The following is a 20,168-nucleotide window of genomic DNA, read 5'->3' on the forward strand; positions in this document are numbered from 1 at the left end:
TTGCATGTTGACGAATGCCAGAAGTCTGTCCAATAAAACTGACGAACTGGAGTGGTTGATGTCTGATAAAAAAAAATTCTTATAGGGGTTTGCTATAAGCCACCAAACATAATGGAAGAGGCAGAAGATGAATTACTGAGGCAAATAAACAAGGCAGCAAATCAGAATGAGTTGATAATAATGGGGACTTTAACTATCCTGATATAAACTGGGAGACTGAGACCTGTGAATCTCATAAAGGAAACAGGTTTCTGACTATGGCTAGAGACAATTATCTGTCCCAAATGGTGCAGGGCCCAACCAGAGGCGGCGCCCTACTAGACTTAACATTAACCAACAGACCTGACAGAGTAACTAATGTGCAAGTAGAAGGACACCTAGTAAATAGTAATCATAATATAATACATTATAACTTGTTCTTCAATAAGGGAATCTCGCGAGGGGCCACAAAAACAATGAACTTTAGGAAGGCAAAGTTCGATCAACTCAGAGAAGCCCTTAACAATATGAAATGGGATAATGTCCCCAAAAACAAGAATACGGACACTAAATGGGAGACTTTAAAAAATATCTTAAATTCTCACTGTAAAATGTATATACCTTATGGGAATAAAAGGGTCAGAAATAAAAGAAAACCAATATGGACGAATAAGAATGTTAAGGGAGCAAAAAATAAATGAAAAAAATAAAGCATTTAAACTACTAAAACAGGGCGGCAGTGAAGAAGCATTAAAAAGCTATAGAGAAAAATGTAAAATATGTAAAAAAAACAGATAAAAGCCGCAAAAAATAGAGACAGAAAGACTCATTGCCAAAGAGAGTAAAACTAACCTAAAAATGTTCTTTAACTATATAAATAGCAAAAAGGTCAAAAATGAAAGTGTAGGCCCTTTAAAAAAATGACGATGAAGAAATTATCAATGGGGATCAGGAAAAAGCTTTTATATTAAACAAATTCTTCTCCACTGTATTCACTGACTAAACTGAAATGCCAGGAGAAATACAGCGACATAAGGTAAACTCCCCAGTACAGGTCGCCTGTCTAACCCAGGAAGAAGTACAGTGCTGCCTACAAAAAATCAAAATAGACAAATCACCAGGTCCAGATGGCATTCACTCTGTGTTCTAAAGGAATTAAGTAATGTAATAGACAGACTACTATTTTTAATGTTCAGGGACTCTATAGTAACAGGGGCTGCTCCCCAGGACTGGCGCATGGCAAAATGTGGTGCCAATATTTAAAAAAAGGGGTCAAAAGGTGACCCCGGGAATTATAGACCTGTTAATTTAACCTCAGTTGTATGTAAATTGTTTGAGGGTTTTCTAAGGGATGCTATTTTGTAGTATCTTGATAAAAATAAATGTATGACTCCATATCAGCATGTTCTATAGGAAAAACGAAAAGAGCAGAGCTCCTCATAGGGCAATATCGTCTTGTACAGGTGGTATAGTAAGGGTGAGCGTCAGTGTCCAATAATGAAACCTTGCTCACCTTGTTCTGTTGTCTATGATGACACAACAGCAATATGTGCATGAATCAAGAGTTCCAGTGGTGGTGCAGCTTCTTGGTGGTCGGCGGCAAGGATCCAGACCGAAGTAGCAAGCAGAAGTAATGGAAGAAAATACCAGGTAGGTATAGCGCGATCCACCAATCGGGAGACTCGGTCTCTACTACAGCACATGTGCTGTAGTAGAGACCGAGTCTCCCGATTGGTGGATCGCGCTATACCTACCTGGTATTTTTTTCCATTACTTTTCCATATCAGCATGGCTTTATGAGGTATCGTTCCTGTCAAACTAACCTGATCAGCTTTTATTAGGAGGTGAGCTCTAGACTGGACCAGGGGCAATCACTGGATGTCATGTATCTGGATTTTTCCAAAGCATTTGATACAGTTCCACATAAAAGGTTGGTGCATAACATAAGAAGGATTGGGCTGGGGGAGAATGTGTGTAAGTGGGTAAGTAACTGGCTCAGTGATAGGAAACAGAGGATGGTTATTAATGGTACTTATTCTGATTGGGTGACTGTTACTAGTGGGGTACCACATGAGTCCATCTTGGGTCCTGTCCTATTTAATATATTCATTAATGACCTTGAAGAGGGGTTGAATAGTAAAGTAGCAACCTTTGCAGGTGATACTAAACTCTGTAAAGCGGTAAACACAATACAGGACAGTGCACTGTTACAAATGGATCTGGATAGGTTGTAGGTTTGGGCTGGGAAGTAGCAGATTAGGTTCAACACTGATAAATGTAAAGTTATGCACATGGGGAAGAAAAATCCAGGCTGGGATTATGTATTAAATGGGAGAACACTTAGGACGACTGACGTTGAAAAGGACTTGGGAGTCTTAGTTTACAGTAAATTTAGCTGTAGTGACCAGTATCGGGCAGCTGCTGCCAAGGCAATTAAATTCATGGGGTGCATCAATAGGGGCATAGATGCCCACAACAAGGAAATAATTCTACCGCTGTACAAATCACTAGTCAGACCACACATAGAATACTGTGTACAGTACTGGGCACCAGTGTACAAGACAGATATAGTGGAGTGGATCTATTTATACCCAGGAATGTATCTACATCAAGGGAGCATCCTCTACGTTTAGAGGAAAGAAGGTTTCTACACCAGCACAGATGGGGGTTCTTTACTGTAAGAGCAGTGAGACTGCAGAATTCTCTGCCTGAGGTGGTGGTCATGGTGAACTCTGTAAAAGAGTTCAAAAAGGGGCTGGATGCATTTTTGGAGAATAATAAGATTTATAGGGACAGGGCGTTGATCCAGGGATTTATTCTGACTGCCATATTTGGAGTTGCGAAGGAATTTTTACCTCTAGTATGAGGGCTTTTTGCCTTCCTCTGGATCAACTCAGTAGGGACTCATTAGGGTTATAAGTTGAACTTGTTTTTTCAACCTTATGAACTATGTTATGAACTATGTTACATTACAGGTTGATCCAACTTTGATGTTATGTCCTTAAAACAAGTCAAAATGAGGCTCAGTAGTGTGTGTGGCCTCCACATGCCTGTATAACCTCTCTACAACACCTGGGCATGCTCCTGATGAGGTGGCGGATGGTCTCCTGAGGGATGACAGTGTGTGGTGCAGCATGATGTCCCAGATGTTGACATGATGTCCCAGATGTGCTCAATCGAGTTTAGATCTGGGGAATGGGTGGGCCAGTCCATAGCATCAATGCCTTCCTCTTGCAGGAACTGCTAAGACACACTCCAGCCACATGAGGTCTAGCATTGTCTTTCCTTAGGAGAAGCCCAGGGACAACCGCAACAGCATGTGGTCTCACAAGGGATCTGAGGATCTCATCTTGGTACCTAATGGCAGTCAGGCTACTTCTGGCAAGCACATGGAGGGCTGTGCGGCCCACAAAGAAATGCCACCCCACACCATTACTGACCCACCACCAAACCCGTCATGCTGGAGGATGTTGCAGGCAGCAGAACGTTCTCCATGGCGTCTCAAGACTGTCACATGTGCTCAGTGTGAACCTGCTTTAATCTGTGAAGAACACAGGGCAACAGTGGCAAATTTGCCAATCTTGGTGTTCTCTGGCAAATGCGAAACGTCCTGCATGGTGTTGGGCTGTAAACACAACCCCCACCTGTGGATGTCGGGACCTCATACCACCCTCATGGAGTCTGTTTCTGACCGTATGAGTGGACACATGCACATTTGTGGCCTGCTGGAGGTCATTTTGCAGGGATCTGGCAGTGCTCCTCCTGCTCCTCCTTGCACAAAGGCGGAGGTAGCGGTACGTCTCCTGATGTACTGGCCTGTCTCCTGGTAGCGCCTCCATGCTCTGGACACTACGCTGATAGACACAGCAAACCTCCATGCCACAGCTCGCATTGATGTGCCATCCTGGATGAACTGCACTCTCTGAGCCTCTTGTGTGGGTTGTAGACTCCGACTCATGCTACCACTAGAGTGAAAGCACCGCCAGCATTCAAAAGTGACCAAGACATCAGCCAGGAAGCATGGGAACTGAGAAGTAGTCTGTGGTCAGCACCTTCAGAACCACTCCTTTATTGGGGGGTGTCTTGCTAATTACCTATAATTTCCACCTGTTGTCTGTTCCATTTCTACAACAGCATGCTTCAGCTTTCTGAGTGGACAGTGTGATTTCACAGGAGTGTGATTGACTTGGAGTTACATCGTGTTGTTTAAGCGTTCCCTTTATTTTTTTAAGTAGTATATTTTGCTAATTTATTTGTGTTACCTGTCAGGGGTAGATGGTTCATGACAACAACTGATCACATGGGCTTGGCTTCCGTACCTCTTGCCTGACAAGCCAGCCCCCAATGACCTATGTCCATCTCTATATCCCACTTTGTCTGCGTAGAATGCGTCTCTCGATGTCACGTGATCTCAGCACAGTATGCAGATAGTGGGGGTACATTTAATGCAGGAACTTACATACAGGCTGCACTTACATACAGGCCGCACTTACATACAGGCTGCGACTGACATACAGGCTGCACAAGTCATTAGGTTGTTGGCTTGTCAGGTAAGATATGAAGAAGCCAAGTCCCCTGTGATCAGCTGTTGTCTCGAAATGCACAGGATCCCAGGAAAGGTTTAAGACAACAGTAATATAAAGAGCAGGGGAATGCGGAAGCTTGGGAACCATGAAAATACAAAAAAAAAAAGGGGGGGACGATTAATCTCTGGCAGGTAATACAAGTAAATTTAAACTACCTAATCAGGCATCAGGGCCACAGTACTTAAAGGGGTACTCTGTTACTTAAAACCTATCCCCTGTGGATTGGGGATACATTTTTAAGCACTGGAGTACCCCTTTAAAAGTAATCATTAGGGTTCCCAAGACTTTATATAACTATGCAAACAATAAATTTGATGAAAGACAAACAGACAGACTATATACATTTACAATGAGAAATATGAAAACCAGTCTACAATTCTCTAGGTTTTTTCATGAATGTATTTTTTTTTTTGTTTCCCAGTATTGTGACATGCTACAAGTCATTGACCTATTGATCTTCATTCCACCCCCTAGTATTGACCAATGATTGGTGAACTGGTTTGCCATTGCATCAGACTTTGTTCCTACTGAAGTTCTCACTAAACAGTACATTGAACACGTGTTTAAAATACAGACATATGAAGGTTTACAAGCATACAAAGGTATGCGCAGTTGTATATTGTTAAAAATGTCATTATGTTTTGCCTGCATACAATGCCTGTCCTAAACTAAATATAAATATTAAAGATGCAATATGGTGGAGAAGTACTTGCCCTTCTTCCTAATATCACTTATTTAGCATTTTGTGATACCAAATGTTAATTATTCAATAGATTAATATTTTAAGTAGATGGCATTTCATGTTCTGTGACTCTAGTAAAGATAACTTGCAATTAATATGTTTTTTTTTTTTTTTAAACAAAACAACATCAACCATTGCAACGTTTTCTGGCAGTGCTCATAGACCCTAACTGTTACTGATGGGGAAACTTACCTGCCACTAAATAGATCCTCCCTATTATGGTTAATGTTATAATTGAAACAAAACAGAAGATAAAAAGATTGACAGGTAAACCAACACCTGTCCCCCCTCCTAATCAGCTGTACGGTGCCCTGCATTACACATTAACCCCTTAAAGACGCAGGGTTTTTCCAATTTTGCATTTTCATTTTTTCCTCATCACCTTCTAAAAATCATAACGCTTTCAATTTTGCACATAAAATTGCATATTATGGCTTATTTTTTGTGCCACCAATTCTTCTTTGCAGTGACATTAGTCATTTTACCAAAAAATTCCACAGCAAAACGGAAAAAAAATTCATTGTGCGACAAAATTTTAGAAAAAGTGCCATTTTGTAACTTATGGGGGGCTTCCGTTTCTATGCAGTGCATTTTTCAGTAAAATTGATACCTTATCTTTATTCTTTAGGTCCATACGGTTAAAATGATACCCTACTTATATAGGTTGGATATTGTCGTACTTCGGAAAAAAATCATAACTACATGCAGGAAAATGTATACGTTAAAAATTTTCTGACCCCTATAACTTTTGTATTTTTCCGCATACAGGCCGGCATGAGGGCTTATTTTTTGTGCCGTGATCTGAAATTTTTATCGGTAACATTTTTTGTATTGGTCGTACTTTTTGATAGTTTTTATACATTTTTTCATGATCTAAGAAGTGACCAAAAATATGCTATTTTGGATTTTGTAATTCTTTTGTGCGTATGCCATTGACCGTGCGGTTTAATTAATGATATATTTTTATTATTCAGACATTTCTGCACGTGACAAATGTTTATTTTTATTTACACAGTTTTTTTTATGGGAAAAGGGGGGTGATTCAAACTTTTATTAGGAAAGGGGTTAAATGACCTTAATTAACTTTTTTCCCACTTTTTTTTTGCAGTGTTATAGCTCTGATAGGGGGCTATAACACTGCAAACACTGATCTTTTACACTGATCCCTGCAAAACCATAGCTTTGCATGGATCAGTGTTATAGGCGGTCGACTGCTCAAGCCTGTATCTCAGGCTTGGAGAACTCAATCGTGACAGAGACAGGTGAGGGGACCTCTGCTCGTGTGCTAGCTGATCGGGACATCGCAATTTTACTGCGATGGTCCCAATCAGCCTGACTGAGCTGCTGGGAAGCTTTCATTTTTGACGCGGCGATCAACTTTGATCACCCCGTCCAAGGGGTTAATAGCGTGCCGCACAATTATCGGTGCCGCACGCTATAAGCCCAGGGTCCCAGCTATCATTAGCCGCCGAGAAGGACCCCGTTTTATTTACCGGGACTGGGTGCAGGGCGTACAGGTACGCCCTGCTTCCTTAAGAGGTTAAACTGTGCTGGAAGCCCTGCACTGTTTATTGTATTGTGGTGGCACCATGTTGCGTCAGCTTAGCTCCCACAGAAGTGAATAGGAAGTGAGCTGCAGTTACCGAGTGCCTCCACTGCCCAATGAATGGCACCAATTTATGGTTGCTTAAAGGGGTACACAAGTGGAAAATAATTTTTTTCAAATCAACTGGTGCTAGAAAGTTATACAGATTTGTAAATTACTTCTATTAAAAACTTAAAAATCTTAACCATTCCATTACTTATCAGCTGCTGTATGCTCCAGAGGAAGTATAGTAGTTATTTTCTGTCTGGCCACAGTGCTCTCTGCTGACACCTCTGTCTGTGTTAGGAACTGTCCAGAGCAGGTTTGCTATGAGGATCTGCTCCTACTCTGGACAGAGGTGGCAGCAGAGAGCACTGTGGTAAGACTGAAAAGAACAACTCAGCTTCCTTTGAAGTATAGACTAGCTGATAAGTACTGAAAGGATTAAGATTTTTTTTATACAAGCAACAAATCTGTTTTAACTTTCTAGCACCAGTTGATTTGAAAAAACAAAGAAAAAAACAACAAAAAAATAAATAAATAAAAAAGAACCCCTTTAAGCCAAGAAAATCCCTTTAGCCTTTTGTTTCACAATTAGTTTGGGTGGCGACTTTTTTTTGCATTTTGCAACAAGATATCAATATGGAAATTTATTTTTTGTTGACATGTTTTGTTGACATGTTTTCTAAAGGCATAATTTAAAGGGATACTCCGCCCCTAGACATCTTATCCCTATCCTTTGGGGATAAGTGGGCATGATGGCAGCCACGCCCCTCCCATAGACTTGTATTTAGGGGGCGGGTCGTGAGTCACAAAGGGCTGGGGCCGTGACATCACAATACTCTGGCCCCTGTATCGCCCATCATCAGGCACGGAGTGAACTTCACTCCATGCAGCAGATGACAGGGGGTGCTGCAGGAGAGATCGTGGGGGTGCCCAGCGGTTGTCCCCCGCGATCAGGCATCTTATCCCATATCCTTTGGATAAGGGATAAGATGTCTCTGGGCGGAGTACCCCTTTAACATACCATAAAATCTAATAAAAGCCTTTAAAAAATGTGATGAAAAAAAAGAAAAAAAGAAAAAAAAAAAAAAGAAATTGTTTTGGGATAGTTCTTTGGGTTTCGTTTTTACAGTATTCATTGTGTGGTAAATACAGCAGATACTATACACATGAATGTACCCTATTTAGATTTACTCAGTCAAAGTGCCTAGGCCAGCACAAGCTATAAATACAGCCTGATGAGGCATAGAAACTACATCTATCTTGCACCTCCAACAGGATACAATAGCTTTGTGTCAGGACTAAGGTCTTTGGTCATTTCTAGTAAAAAGGAAAAGGAATCCCTCTCTTAAACTGCCACCGACTAAAAGTGTTGCAAGACCTGCCTCCAAGGTCAATAAAGTAGACACACCAAATGAGAATATAGGGACATTTGCAAGTGCATATCCTCTTAAGCAATTGGTGTCAAGAGACCATTAATCGAAATATACAGTCATGGCCGTAAATGTTGGCACCCTGGACATTTTTCTAGAAAGTGAAGTATTTCTCAAAGAAAGGGATTGCAGTAACACATGTTTTGCTATACACATGTTTATTTCCTTTGTGTGTATTGGAACTAAACCAAAATAGGGAGGAAAAAAGCAAATTGGACATAATGTCACACCACACTCCAAGAATGGGCTGGACAAAATTATTGTCACCCTTTCAAAATTGTGGATAAATTAGATTGTTTCAAGCATGTGACACTCTTTAAACTCACCTGGGGCAAGTAACAGGTGTGGGCAATGTAAAAATCACACCTAAAAGCAGATAAAAAGGAAAGAAGTTCACTTAGTCTTTGCATTGTGTGCCACACTAAGCATGGACAACGGAAAGAGAAGAAGAGAACTATCTGAGGACTTGAGAACCAAAATGGTGGAAAGATATCAACAATCTCAAGGTTACAAGTCCATCTCCAGAGATCTAGATTTGCCTTTGTCCACAGTGCGCAACATTATCAAGAAGTTTGCAACCCATGACACTGTAGCTAATCTCCCTTGGTGTGGACTGCAGAGAAAAATTGATGAAAGGTGTCTACACAGGATAGTCCGGATGGTGGATAAGCAGCCCCAAACAAGTTCCAAAGATATTCAAGCTGTCCTGCAGGCTCAGGGAGCATCAGTGTCAGCGCGAACTATCCGTCGACCTTTAAATTAAATTAAATGCTATGGCACAGAGACATAAAAATGCAAGACTACATTTTACCAAAATGAACTTGAGTACGCCAAAATCCTTCTGGGAAAACCTTTTGTGGACAGATGAGACCAAGATAGAGCTTTTTGGTAAAGCACATCATTCTACTGTTTACCGAAAATGGAGTGAGGCCTACAAAGAAAAGAACACAGTACCTACAGTGAAATATGGTGGAGGTTCAATGATGTTTTGGGGTTGTTTTGCTGCCTCTGGCACTGGGTGCCTTGAATGTGTGTGTGGTGAGGAACTGTGTGGAAAGCCTTGTGGGGTGTAGGTTAGTTGGGGTGTTGCTGTTCTAGATACTGAAAGGGCACTGTTAACCCTTGTCAATGGTGATGCCAGGGTGAGGTTTAAAACTCTGTAGTGATGCTTGGCCTATCACCACCCTTCCCAAGAGCGATAGGTGAGTGTGAAATAAATAGATTGTCCATAGCAGTGCTGAACTTAAAACTTGCAGAATCTTTACTGAAGATTTTCTGTATTTGAAATAACGGTAACAGTCCAGATAACAGAGTCTATTGAAACAACACAGCAGTGATTGACAGATGCTTAGGACCGGAAAGTTCTCTTTAGCTTTAGAGGATTGTATTTGCATAGATCCGCCAGATTTAGGGGTTTGATTAGGTCCGGAGATCTTGCTGAGGTAACAGGGAATTGTATGAACTATCCATCTCTAGCGCAGGCTTAGGCCTAGTAATTTGTCTTGTAAGCTGCGGAGGTCCTACCTCGTCCAGAGTCAGCAACCCAAGAGAGCGATCAAGATGGTGCAGCTCCCTTATATGGGCAGGGGCTGGCCGGTTTGGATTGGTCCAATCAGCTATCACTCACCATTGCATTGCATTGTGGGTGATCACATGTCATGAGAACCACCAAAGGTCCTTCAGCAAAACCATAGAGTTCTGAACTAAGTCACATGACCCGCCAGTCCTGCGATGCAACCAAGGTAGGAATCTTGAATAGACATATTTACATATTTATTTACATAAATATTAATTAACTAAGGGGTGACGAGGGGATAGCTAATATAGAGGACCCCGACCGTCCTTGGGACTCTGTCTTTGGGGACCTCACCACAAGGTAACGTATGAAATACACTATCGGGACACCACATGTGCAAGGCATCATGAAATCTGAGGATTACCAATGGATTTTGGGTCGCATTGTACAGCCCAGTGTCAGAAAGTTGGGCTTGCAACCAAGATCTTTGGTCTTCCAGCAGGACAATGACCCCAAACATACGCCAAAAAGCACCCAGAAATGGAGGGCAACAAAGCGCTGGAGAGTTCTGAAGTAGCTAGCAATGAGTCCAGAGCTAAATCCCTAAATCTGCTCAATGAGCAGTTAGACAGAAAACTTCAGAAGCTAATAAGTATTGGAAGGATTAAGATTTTTTAATAGAAGTAATTTACAAATCTGTTTAACTTTCCGGAGCCAGTTGATATATAAAAAAAAGGTTTTGCCTGGAATACCCCTTTAAACCATGAGCAGTATCATACTTAAAGGGGTTCTCCCTTGTTTATACTGTTTTTTGTTATTATGTTTGTGTGTTATGTGTGTATAAGTATGTGATTTTTTATGTGTGTTATGATTATGTATATATGTATATTCTTACCTTTTGTGAAGATCCGGAAGCTGGCCCCTTTTTCTTCCAGCAGCTTGCTGTGTAACCTCGGCCTCCGCCATGTTGTGTTCGGTAAGTGGGATGTCGGGTGGTGTGTTCTTGCTTCTGTCCTTCCTATCTTCTGACGTCCGAGGCAAATCTTTTCTTCATGTTTCTTCCATGGCTCAGCGACGAATCTGCGGACTCTTCCGGCGCATGTGCAGGTAGTTTTTTTTTTTTACCAATAAAGTTTTTTTCTCTAATTTACAAACTGTCTGCGCTTGCGCGAAGCTACGCTATTAGCGTAGACCTAACGTACGCTACGCATGTTAGCGTAGCACTTGCGTACTCGCGCATGCGCAGACAGTTTGTCAATTAGACAAAAAAAACTTTATTGGTAAAAAAAAAAAAAATACCTGCGCATGCGCCGGAAGAGTCCGCAGATTCGTCGCTGAGCCACGGAAGAAATAGGAAGAAAAGATTTGCCTCGGACGTCAGAAGATAGGAAGGACAGAAGCAAGAACACCCCCCCCCGACATCCCACTTACCGAACACAACATGGCGGAGGCCGAGGTTACACAGCAAGCCGCTGGAAGACAAAGGGGCCAGCTTCCGGATCTTCACAAAAGGTAAGAAAATACATATATACATAATCACAACACACATAAAAAAACACATACTTATACACACATAACACACAAACATAATAACAAAAAACAGTATAAACAAGAGAGAACCCCTTTTTTTTTTTTTTTTTTAAAGCAACTGGCACCAGAAAGTTAAACAGATTTGTAAATTACTTCTATTATAAAATCTTAATCCTTCCAGTACTTTTTAGGGGCTATATACTACAGAAGAAATGCTTTTATTTTTGGATGTCTCTGATGTCACGACCACAATGCTGTCTGCTGACCTCTGCTGTCCATTTTAGGAACTGTCCAGAGCAAACATATGCTGCTCAGGACAGTTTATAAAATGGACAGCAGAGGTCAGCAGAGAGCATTGTGGTCGTGACATCAGAGAAATTCAAAAAGAAAAGCTTTTCCTCTGTAGTATACAGCCCATAAAATGTATTGGAAGGATTAAGATTTTTTAATAGAAGTAATTTACAAATCTGTTTAACTTTCTGGCACCAGTTGATTTAAAATAAAACGTTTTCCACAGGAGTACCCCCTTTAAAAAAATGTATGCCACTGCTATGAGGCCCGGTAAGATATTAAATGATGATAATTTGGGTTGTTTGGGCAGTCATCCAAACTGCCCACTTTATAATCCACACACTGAAAAATTCAGGACACAACCCTAGATTTCCAGATCAGCCAGCACCACCAGGCTGTTGGTGTAGGCTACAGGCAGCTTCCGGCTAAAACCTACAGCACAGCATTGGAGCACAGCCTGACATCAGCCCTGGTTCATGGGGTAATGTTATTTGCCATCACCATTTGAGTGTAGGAGTAAAGAGGTGGCTGGCTGCTGTTCTGTGAAGGAAGGAAGTATGATTTTTTTTTTATTATAATTTTTTTCTAATCTGGAGACTACCAGCCTAATGTGGAGTAGGTAGGTAGCCTACTGGGGGGTTGGTTAAAGGGGGCACTAACTGCCTGCTAGGGGGGTACCTAACTAATCTGGGGACTACCTGCCTAACCTAATGTGAAGTAGCCCATAAAGCCTATTGGGTGGAGGTTCTTTCCTACTTGGGAGCCATTCCTACCTAATATGTTTTATGTATGTGTTCCTTGTATAAGGTAAGGCTAACACTGAGCGTTTGTTTACCCCAAAATTATAGAATCCCTCTTGGCAGAGTATCATGTCCGGGGAAAGATGGAGTGCAGACTGATGCTTGCCCAAACTCCCTGACCCTTCCTGCTTGGACAAACCATGATTTATATATACAGTATATTAAGTATATCAGAAAAGTTAATATACAAAACAATAAGGTAGCACTGTCTCAGAAAATGCAAAGTCCATTAAATACCAGTTATTAAAATTAACAGTCTGTGGGGAATACTGAGAATGATAACTAGAGATGAGCGAACTTTTCAAAAATTCTGTTCGGTCGATTCGCCAAATTTTTCCGAAAAGTTTGTTTCGGGTTGAATAAATTTGCGCCGAAACTGTATTAAACATGGCTATTTCTGGTCTACAGAGAGCCCCAATACTGGTGTAGAACACTTTGCCTTGCTGTAACACGCATAGGGAGTGTGCTAGGTTAGTGAAATAATACTGTTATTCACTTTGGCATGCAGATTACAGGCATTGCCATTAGAATCACCACTGCAGAGCGGCTATGTGGCAGCAGGTAGACCATAAGGTGTCAAAATTGAAGAGGATAAAGAGATCTTTTATGTCATATTTAATGCAATTTGATGTGAAAATAAATTTTTTTACATTACCCATTCTGGCGAGCGTAGAGCTGGTGGTCCTCTGCCAGGCGAGATACCACCTGTTCCAACCCCTGCCTCTCAGTGCCCCCCTGATTATGAAAGTACAAATGTTTCATTTAATCAGTTATAATTCATTGCTATTGCTCCAACTTGTTTAATTGTATTCTTGTGGTAATTCCACAGGTCATATGACGTCGAGGGCCAAAGGGCCTCAGTCTTGAAAAAATGACAACCCCTAAGATTAAAAGATGAATGTTGAAATCTCTATTGAAGATATATGTTAGCTAGTGCTATCATCAAAACATTTTTTGGCCCAGGCCCAGCAGCAACAGTAAGCTGTTGCAAGCAAGTAGTTCCTGAAACACAGAGTGGAGCAGGAAGCTGCATGAGTATACAAGAGGGGTTCACAACCCCTAACATTAAAAGGTGAATGTTTAAATATCTTTTGAAGATGCATGTTAGCTAGTGCTACCATCCAAAAATTTAAGGCCAAAGCCCAGAAGCATCAGTAAGCCAAGTAGTTCCTGTATGACACAGGAGTAGTCAGGCGCAGGCATCAGCAGTACACCCGAGGGTTTCATAACCCCTTACATTGAAAGATCAATGTTGAAATCTCAATTAAGCATTTATGTTAGTTACCATAACATATATTGAGTTAATATCCCAGTCCCAGCAGCATCAGAAAATAATATATTGACTGAATGACACAGTCTGGAGGTGGGGAAAGCATAAGGAGCCCAAATAGTGTCTGAATGGTACAGCCTGAAGGTGGCTGAAGCATGAGAAGACCATATAGTGGCTGAATGACACAGCATGGAGGTATTGGCAGAATGAGGAGACCATATAGTGGCTGAATGACACAGCCAGGAGTTGGCAGCAGCATGAGTAGACATTAGGCCTTCACAATCCCTAAGATTAAAAGATGAATTCAGAAATTTAAACTGAAGATTTTGGGTAGCTAGTGCTACCATAACAAAATTATTATTCCCAGACCCCTGCCCAGCAGCATCAGTAAACCATGTATTGCTTGAATGACACAGCCTAGAGTTGGCTGAAGCATGAGGAGACCATATAATGACTGAATGGCACAGCCTGGAGTTGACTGAAGCATGAGGAGACCCCAGGGCTTCACAATCCCCAAGAAAAAACACAAGAATTTTTAAAATTTAAAATGAAGATTTTGGATAGCTAGTGCTACCTACCATAACAAAATTTTTATTCCCAGACCCAGGCCCAGCTGTGGTATCAGTAAACCATATATTGCTTGAATGACAAAGCCTGGAGTTGGCTGAAGCATGAGGAGACCCCAGGGCTTCACAATCCCCAAGAAAAAACACAATCATTTTTTAAATTTTAAATGAAGATCTTGGATAGCTAGTGCTACCTACCATAACACCATTTTTATTCCCAGTATCAGTAAACCATATATTGCCTGAATGACGCAGCCTGGAGGTGGCTGAAGCATGAGTACACACCAGGGCTTCACAATCCCCAAGAAAAAACACAAAACTTTTGAAATTTTAAATGAAGCTAGTGCTACCTACCATAACAACATTTTTATTCCTAGACCCAGGCCCAGCAGCGGTATCAGTAAACCATATATTGCCTGAATGACACAGCCTGGAGTTGCCTGAAGTGTGGTAGCTTGAGGGGTGCAGGGTGAATAGGGTGTAGCTGTGCAGTGATAAAAGGTTGTAGCATTAACTCTTAACTGTCGTGATGCCAGGGTGCGGGTTCATCTGCATATATATATATATATATATATATATATATATATCCTACCGCCACCCGTCCCAGGAACGATAGGGAGGAATAAAGGATTGTCCACAACCAGAATTGTAATAAACAGGAAATAACTTTCCTGCAGATTTTATGCAGGATGAAATCAGCAAACAGTCTTTACAAGAGGGCCGGACTTTAGGCTCCTCGCAGGTTGGTTGGGACTTTGCAAGGAATATGCTTTGAGGCTTGCTTTACGCTGTTCCACTGAATTTAGGGGTTTGATTTAGGTTCAGTAATCATGTGGTATTAGACTCACAGTTATCAAGAAGTTGAAGAGATAGGCTTCGGGCCTAATTAGTCTTGTAGATTTGCACAGAGCTCCGCTCGCTGTCATATCCCAGGGGAAAGAGAGCGATGATTGGACACAGAGCCCTTATTTCTGAAAGGGCAGGCTCAAAGCTTATTGGTTCCCCAAACCTGTCAGTCCTATCACAAATGTGGTACATCACATGACTAAATGACATGACCTGAAAGGTCCTAAACTTTAGCATAACACATTTACTATAGATCACATGACGTAAGGTCCTGTAAGTAACCTTTATATTATCAAATATTCTAAATATATACAATAAATTACATTTGGATGAGGTGACTAAGGGTTATCCCACTGAGAGAACCCTAACAGCACGAAGGAACTCTGACTATGGGGACTTACGACACAAGTTACAGGACCATGTCCAGTACTGGGACACCACAGAAGCATGAGGAGACCCCAGGGCTTCACAATCCCAAAGAAAAAACACAATAATTTTTTCAATTTAAAATGAAGATTTTGGATAGCTAGTGCTACCTACCATAACAAAATTTTTATTCCCGGACACAGGCCCAGCAGCGGTATCAGTAAACCATATATTGCCCGAATGACACAGCCTGGAGTTGGCTGAAGCCTGAAGAGACCCCAGGGATTCACCATCCCCAAGAAAAAACACAAGAATTTTTTAAATGTAAAATGAAGATTTTGGATAGCTAGTGCTACCTACCATTACAACATTTTTATTCCCAGACCCCGGCCCAGCATCACTATCCGTAAACCATATATTGCCTGAATGACACAGCCTGGGGTTGGCTGAAGCATGAGGAGATGCAATGGCTTCACAATCTCCAAGAAAAAGTACAAGAATTTTGGAAATTTAAAATGAAGATTTTGGATAGCTAGTGCTAAAATAACAAAATTTTCAGTCCCAGACCCAGGCCCAGCAGCAGTATCAGTAAACCATATATTGCCCCAATGACACAGCCTGGAGTTGGCTGAAGCATGAGGTGACCATTGAAATGTATGATTTTTTTTTTAAATTTAAGATTTTGAAATTTAAATTAATGATTTTGAGGATACATGAAAGAGAACGATGCGCACCTCGTGCAGGTAAACCAGGTAACTTCGTGTATAGATAGTTAGATAAATGGGCCAGCAGGATGGTCCCTTACCTTACGGTGTTATGCTCAGAGCATAACACCTGCAGTCACTTTGAAATTAGAGAGGGGTCGCAGCATCCAGGTTCCTCTGCACTCTGAGTGGCGGAGTCCAGTGCATCAATAGAGGAGTGAAGCGGATGATCCGATCACGAAAAAAAAATGGAACATCTGAAGGAGCGCAGACCTCTAAGGGCTGAGTTAAAATAATTTATTGTAAAAGATGCAACGCAACATAAAAACAACGTTTCCAGTCCGTACCGGGCTCTTCTTCAGGCTGTAATAATCTATTACTGCCTGAAGAAGAGCCCGGTATGGGCTGGAAACGCTGTTTTTATGTTGTGTTGCATCTTTTACAATAAATTATTTTAATTCAGCCCTTGGAGGTCTGCGCTCCTTCAGATGTTCCATTTTTTTTCGTGATCGGATCATCCAAATTAATGATTTTGAAATTTAACTTCTAAAGTCCCAAGGTTTAGTGTCCCCGACCCCGGCGTGTGGGTACAAGGGGCCAAATCTAACAAGCCTCCACATGGCTCATGTGGCCGTGAGATGTAGGTGCAACGTCTCCATTGCTGTGACCAGCCATTATTTCCAACACTTTTCGCCAAGTCAAACCATGTGACGAACAGCGTGACACTGCTGTGCCCTGCACACATGGTATGCTGAAGGGTCACTGAGACTTGTCTGGGCAGTGGAGGCTGAGAACATGGTGGAAAATGAGGAGGCGGAGTCGCACACTGTCAAAGGACCAACGAGCTGACAGCATGGAGGAGGAAGCGGCATGACTTGTTCAAGTTGGGCACAAGGCATCAGTTCTCTGAAAGGTGCAGAGTCCACCACTTGAAAAGGAAGGGACCACAGATTCAGCAGCTTTGACAGAAGCACATTCAGCTTCTGTGCCGTTGGATGAGTGGGCGCATACTGTTGTCTCTTGGACATGGCTTCGCGGATGGATTGTTGGTGGAATGGCTGACTAAAAGTGGGAGAAGCAGGAGCATCTGGAGCGACAGAAGGAGGGTATGACACACAGCTCCCTTCGGCTGAGGTGGTGGAGCCTTGGCTGGCTGATGGAGGGAGCGGCTGGCCACTGGGTGATGCAGCAGGCTGGACCACTACATTGGAGCCACGGTTCTCCCATGCAGATTTATGGTGGCGAAGCATGTGTTGAGGCAGGGCCGTGGTGCCAACATTGGGACCCTGGCCACTCTTCACCTTCTGCTGATATATCTTGCATGTGGCTATGTGAACCTCCTCCGGATGCTTGATGAAAAACTGCCACACCAACGAGTAGCTGACACTGCTGTGACACTGCTGTGCCCTGCACACATGGTATGCTGAAGGGCCACTGAGACTTGTCTGGGCAGTGAAGGCTGAGAACATGGTGGAGGATGAGGATGCGGAGTCACACACTGTCAAAGGACCAACGAGCTGACAGCATGGAGGAGGAAGCGGCGTGACCTGTCCAAATTGGGGTTGTGGTTGTGCAGAAACCACTTTCACCCAGTGAGCTGTAAAGGACGTGTATTGTCCCTGACCGTAGTTACAGCTCCAGACGTCGGTGCTGCCGTGCACTTTGGTACACACTGACAGGCTCAAGGACTGGCCTACCTTCTCTTTCACAAAATTGTGCAGGGCTGGTACTGCCTTCTTCGCAACGAAATGACAGCTTTGTACTCTTCACCTCAGCTCGGCACAAGCCATCAGTTCTCTGAAAGGTGCAGAGTCCACCACTTGAAAAGGAAGGGACCGCAGATTCAGCAGCTTAGACAGAAGCACATTCAGCTTCTGTGCCATTGGATGAGTGGGCGCATACTGTTGTCTCTTGGACATGGCTTCGCGGATGGATTGTTGGTGGAATGGCTGACTAAAAGTGGGAGAAGCAGGAGCATCTGGAGCGACTGAAGGAGGGTATGACATACAGCTCCCTTCGGCTGAGGTGGTGGAGCCTTTGCTGGCTGATGGAGGGAGCGGCTGGCCACTGGGTGGTTCAGCAGGCTGGACCACTACATCGGAGCCACGGTTCTCCCATGCAGATTTGTGGTAGCGAAGCATGTGTAGAGGCAGGGCCGTGGTGCCAACATTGGGACCCTGGCCACTCTTCACCTTCTGCTGACATATCTTGCATGTGGCTATGTGAACCTCCTCCGGATGCTTGATGAAAAACAGCCACACCAACGAGTAGCTGATTTTCCCACTAACAGTCTGCACTAATTGACTGCCACTGCCGGCGTCTCCGGGAACCCCTGTTCCACTACCTCCCGGAAAGGTAGGCTGCCGCGAAGCAGGTGGTCTCCCCCGGGCACATTTGGCTCCAGAATTTCCACTTCTGCCACCGCGCTGACTGCCAACCATGCTTCCGCCTTGCTGGCTCAGCTGCTGACTCGTGGGCAACCTGCAACTCTCTTCTCCTGATGATGATGAAGCCCCTTCTGCACCCAGCTCCCAATTGCGATTGACTTCATCATCATCAAGTTGTGTCTGCACGTTACTGATGTCCTCAGGTTCCTCAACAGTGTCTGCTTCAGGACAATGAACCCTGGCAACACCGTCTCCCACGTCACTCTCCTCATCACTACTTGCCCACCTAGCGGAGAAAGCAGTGCATGTCTCCTCCCCTTCTTGGCTAGGCAGTAGCTGCTGACTGTCCTCTATTAGTTCGTCTTCAGTGAAAAGTGGAGCTGAACCCACAGCATAAATACTTCTGTAGGAGAGTGAACAACAGAATACAGAGGCAATGGGAGGACAGGGACTGCTCCCGGGCCATGCCAACTGAGGGTTGTGTCTGAGGAACCCAACGACTGTTGACTGGGGGTGTCAGATGTCACTTGTGATGAAGTGGATGACCGTGTTAACGAATCGACGATGGCAGATGGGTTGCTGGTCGAGACAAGACCACTAGCTAATAACGGGAGCTCAGACCTCTTGTTGCGACTCTAGTCTGCTGCGACCTCTGCCTGAAGGATTTAGGTCTGGCACTTCTCTGCCTGACATACTTAGTGCGTATATGAGGGGAGCACAATACGCTTCACTACTCTTAAAACAGTATTTCTCTAGAACAGCAGCAGGTGATTACTGTTGCTTGAACTTTCACAGTATATAGGCCCTTGACAAATTAACAGGTACAAAATAGTATGTGGTATGCACATATGAAGGCAGAAAAATACGCCCATAAATTCTGTATTTTTATAAAACAACAGCCGGTGTGTACTATTGCTTGGACTTTCACAGTATGTAAGCCCTTGACAGATTAACAGGTACAAAATGGTACACTACTTAGATGTACGTATGCGGTATGCACTGATGAGGGCAGAAAAATATGCTACAATATGCCCAAAAAATCAGTATTTTTTTAAAACACCAATGGGTGAGTAATTTTTCTTGGACTTTCACAGTATGGAAGCCCTTGACAGATTAACAGGTACTAAATGGTACACTACTTAGATGTACGTATGCGGTATGCACTGATGAGGGCAGAAAAATGCACTACAATACGCCAAAAAATGCTGTCTTTTTGTAAAACACCAGCCGGTGAGTACTGTTGCTTGGACTTTCACAGTATGTAGGCCCTTGACAGATAAACAGGTACAAAATAATAGACTGCTTTGATGCACATATGAGGGCAGAGAAATGCACTACAGTCGCTGAAAAAACTTATTTTCGCACAGCAGCAGGACACAACAGTGCAGCACCACAAAAAAAATGTGTATTTACCCCTTACGGACGCAGGGTTTGTTCAGTTTTTGCATTTTCGTTTTTTCCTCCTTACCTTTCAAAAATCATAACCCTTTCAATTTTCCACCTAAAAATCCATATTATGGCTTATTTTTACGTCACCAATTCTACTTTACAGTGACATTAGTCA

General features: G+C 42.8%; 1 protein-coding gene across 1 annotated transcript in view; it reads left to right on the forward strand.

The window, feature by feature from the left end:
* The first annotated feature begins 1,801 nt into the window (after positions 1 to 1,801).
* ASIC5 (acid sensing ion channel subunit family member 5) overlaps positions 1,802 to 20,168 on the forward strand; it is a 59,441-nt gene continuing 41,074 nt past the window's right edge. The window contains exon 1 of the mRNA XM_056562081.1: positions 1,802 to 1,909. Within this exon, the coding sequence (XP_056418056.1) occupies positions 1,863 to 1,909 (47 nt within the window). The 5' untranslated portion in view covers positions 1,802 to 1,862. The remainder of the gene's footprint in view (positions 1,910 to 20,168) is intronic.

Source organism: Hyla sarda, chromosome 1, assembly GCF_029499605.1.
Source record: "Hyla sarda isolate aHylSar1 chromosome 1, aHylSar1.hap1, whole genome shotgun sequence".
Taxonomy (NCBI): Eukaryota; Metazoa; Chordata; class Amphibia; order Anura; family Hylidae; genus Hyla; species Hyla sarda.